The 1254-nt window shown below is 47.4% G+C and overlaps 1 protein-coding gene across 1 annotated transcript; it reads right to left on the bottom strand.

Annotated features, from left to right (window-relative positions):
• Nucleotides 1–328: 328 nt before the first annotated feature.
• Nucleotides 329–1152, bottom strand: Tsp_13214 (hypothetical protein; the record flags this gene model as incomplete). The annotated part of the gene is made up of 2 exons (XM_003369828.1): nucleotides 329–747; nucleotides 963–1152. Coding segments are annotated over 2 exons (609 nt in total), but the record flags the coding sequence as incomplete, so codon positions are not given.
• Nucleotides 1153–1254: the final 102 nt, after the last annotated feature.

The following is a 1254-nucleotide window of genomic DNA, read 5'->3' as shown; positions in this document are numbered from 1 at the left end:
GAACTTTCAGCCAGACTCGGTCACCTGCTATGAACATCGTGCCTGTGGCGTGTTTGTCGTACCAATCTTTTTGGCGATCTGTTCTACGCCAGCTCGCTGACGCACGTCACTTTTAGTGGTCCAGTTCCATTTTCAGAGTCCTTTCGAACATCCTGGCTGGTCGCTTGTTGTGGCTTCCATATGTAGAATTAGCAACTTCGTTAAATTTCTGGTAGTCGATGCAGAACCGCGAGATACCATCCTTCATTTTCGCGAGTACCACAGGATAGGACCAACGTAAATTAGCTGCTTCGATCAGGCCTCATTCCATCATACTTTGCATTTCTCTTCATTCTGTCTCTTCTTCTCGAATCGACAGTCTACTCAGCGCCTTTTTGATGGGTTTCACACTTTCGACAAATTTCCTCAACCTGTTATGTCTGATGCTACTGCGACCTAGATCACCGTCTGACATTGAGGTGGTCTCAACATACTGTCGCAACAGACCGGCTATCTTTTCACGGGTGTCGTCTTTGCAGTTCGTTGCTGTTAACTCTCGCATTGTTATTACTGTCGTTGTCACATTGGCGGTTATGTGTACGGTACCTCCGCATCTCATCTCGCCATGAGGTCCGTGCCGTCTAGCTATTTCCACCCATACAACCATCTTGGTAGGTTTCACCATATTCAGCGACTTTTCTTCCACATAAAGAAGTTCACAACAAGAATTCCCAGAAAAGAGAGATATTCTGCGACCACGAATGGTAGCTGGTGTTTTCAACTACCGAATACCACCAGGACAGAAACTGCTTCGCGCGCGTTGAGGTCCCTCCCTTCCTGCATATCGTCACAAGTAATCAATAAGTTAGTCCTACGTCGTCCTGATCACTGATGTCCAACTTATCCCAAAACATCTTTGGATATGGTTCAAATAGCAGCCTCTGAATCGAGCAAAAATTAAATGGAGAATCCCCGTATCCCACCTTGCGTAATCGGCGTATCGTCGATGACTACCTCGGTCGCTAATGCTAATGGATCATCCGCCTTACGTGAGCTTCCATCCAGAAGTCTCAACGACAGAAGACGTTCGCGTGTGGGCTGGTTTCCCACCGGTCGCATACAGTATTCTTCCAGTTTCTCTAATCTGGCTTCAAGCGTGGCTGGATGCTTTTGCTGAAATACATCTTCAGACAGGGAGGGCTTAGTCGAACTTTCTTCACAGCCGTCCCCTGTCAGAGTCGGTGGACAGTTTCTTCACAGTTGGGAATCGGGAAA

The sequence above is a fragment of the Trichinella spiralis genome (assembly GCF_000181795.1).
Source record: "Trichinella spiralis strain ISS 195 chromosome Unknown Scfld1432, whole genome shotgun sequence".
NCBI lineage: Eukaryota > Metazoa > Nematoda > Enoplea > Trichinellida > Trichinellidae > Trichinella > Trichinella spiralis.
Note: the sequence above shows the minus strand (reverse complement) of the source record. Positions and strands in the feature narration are given on the sequence as shown.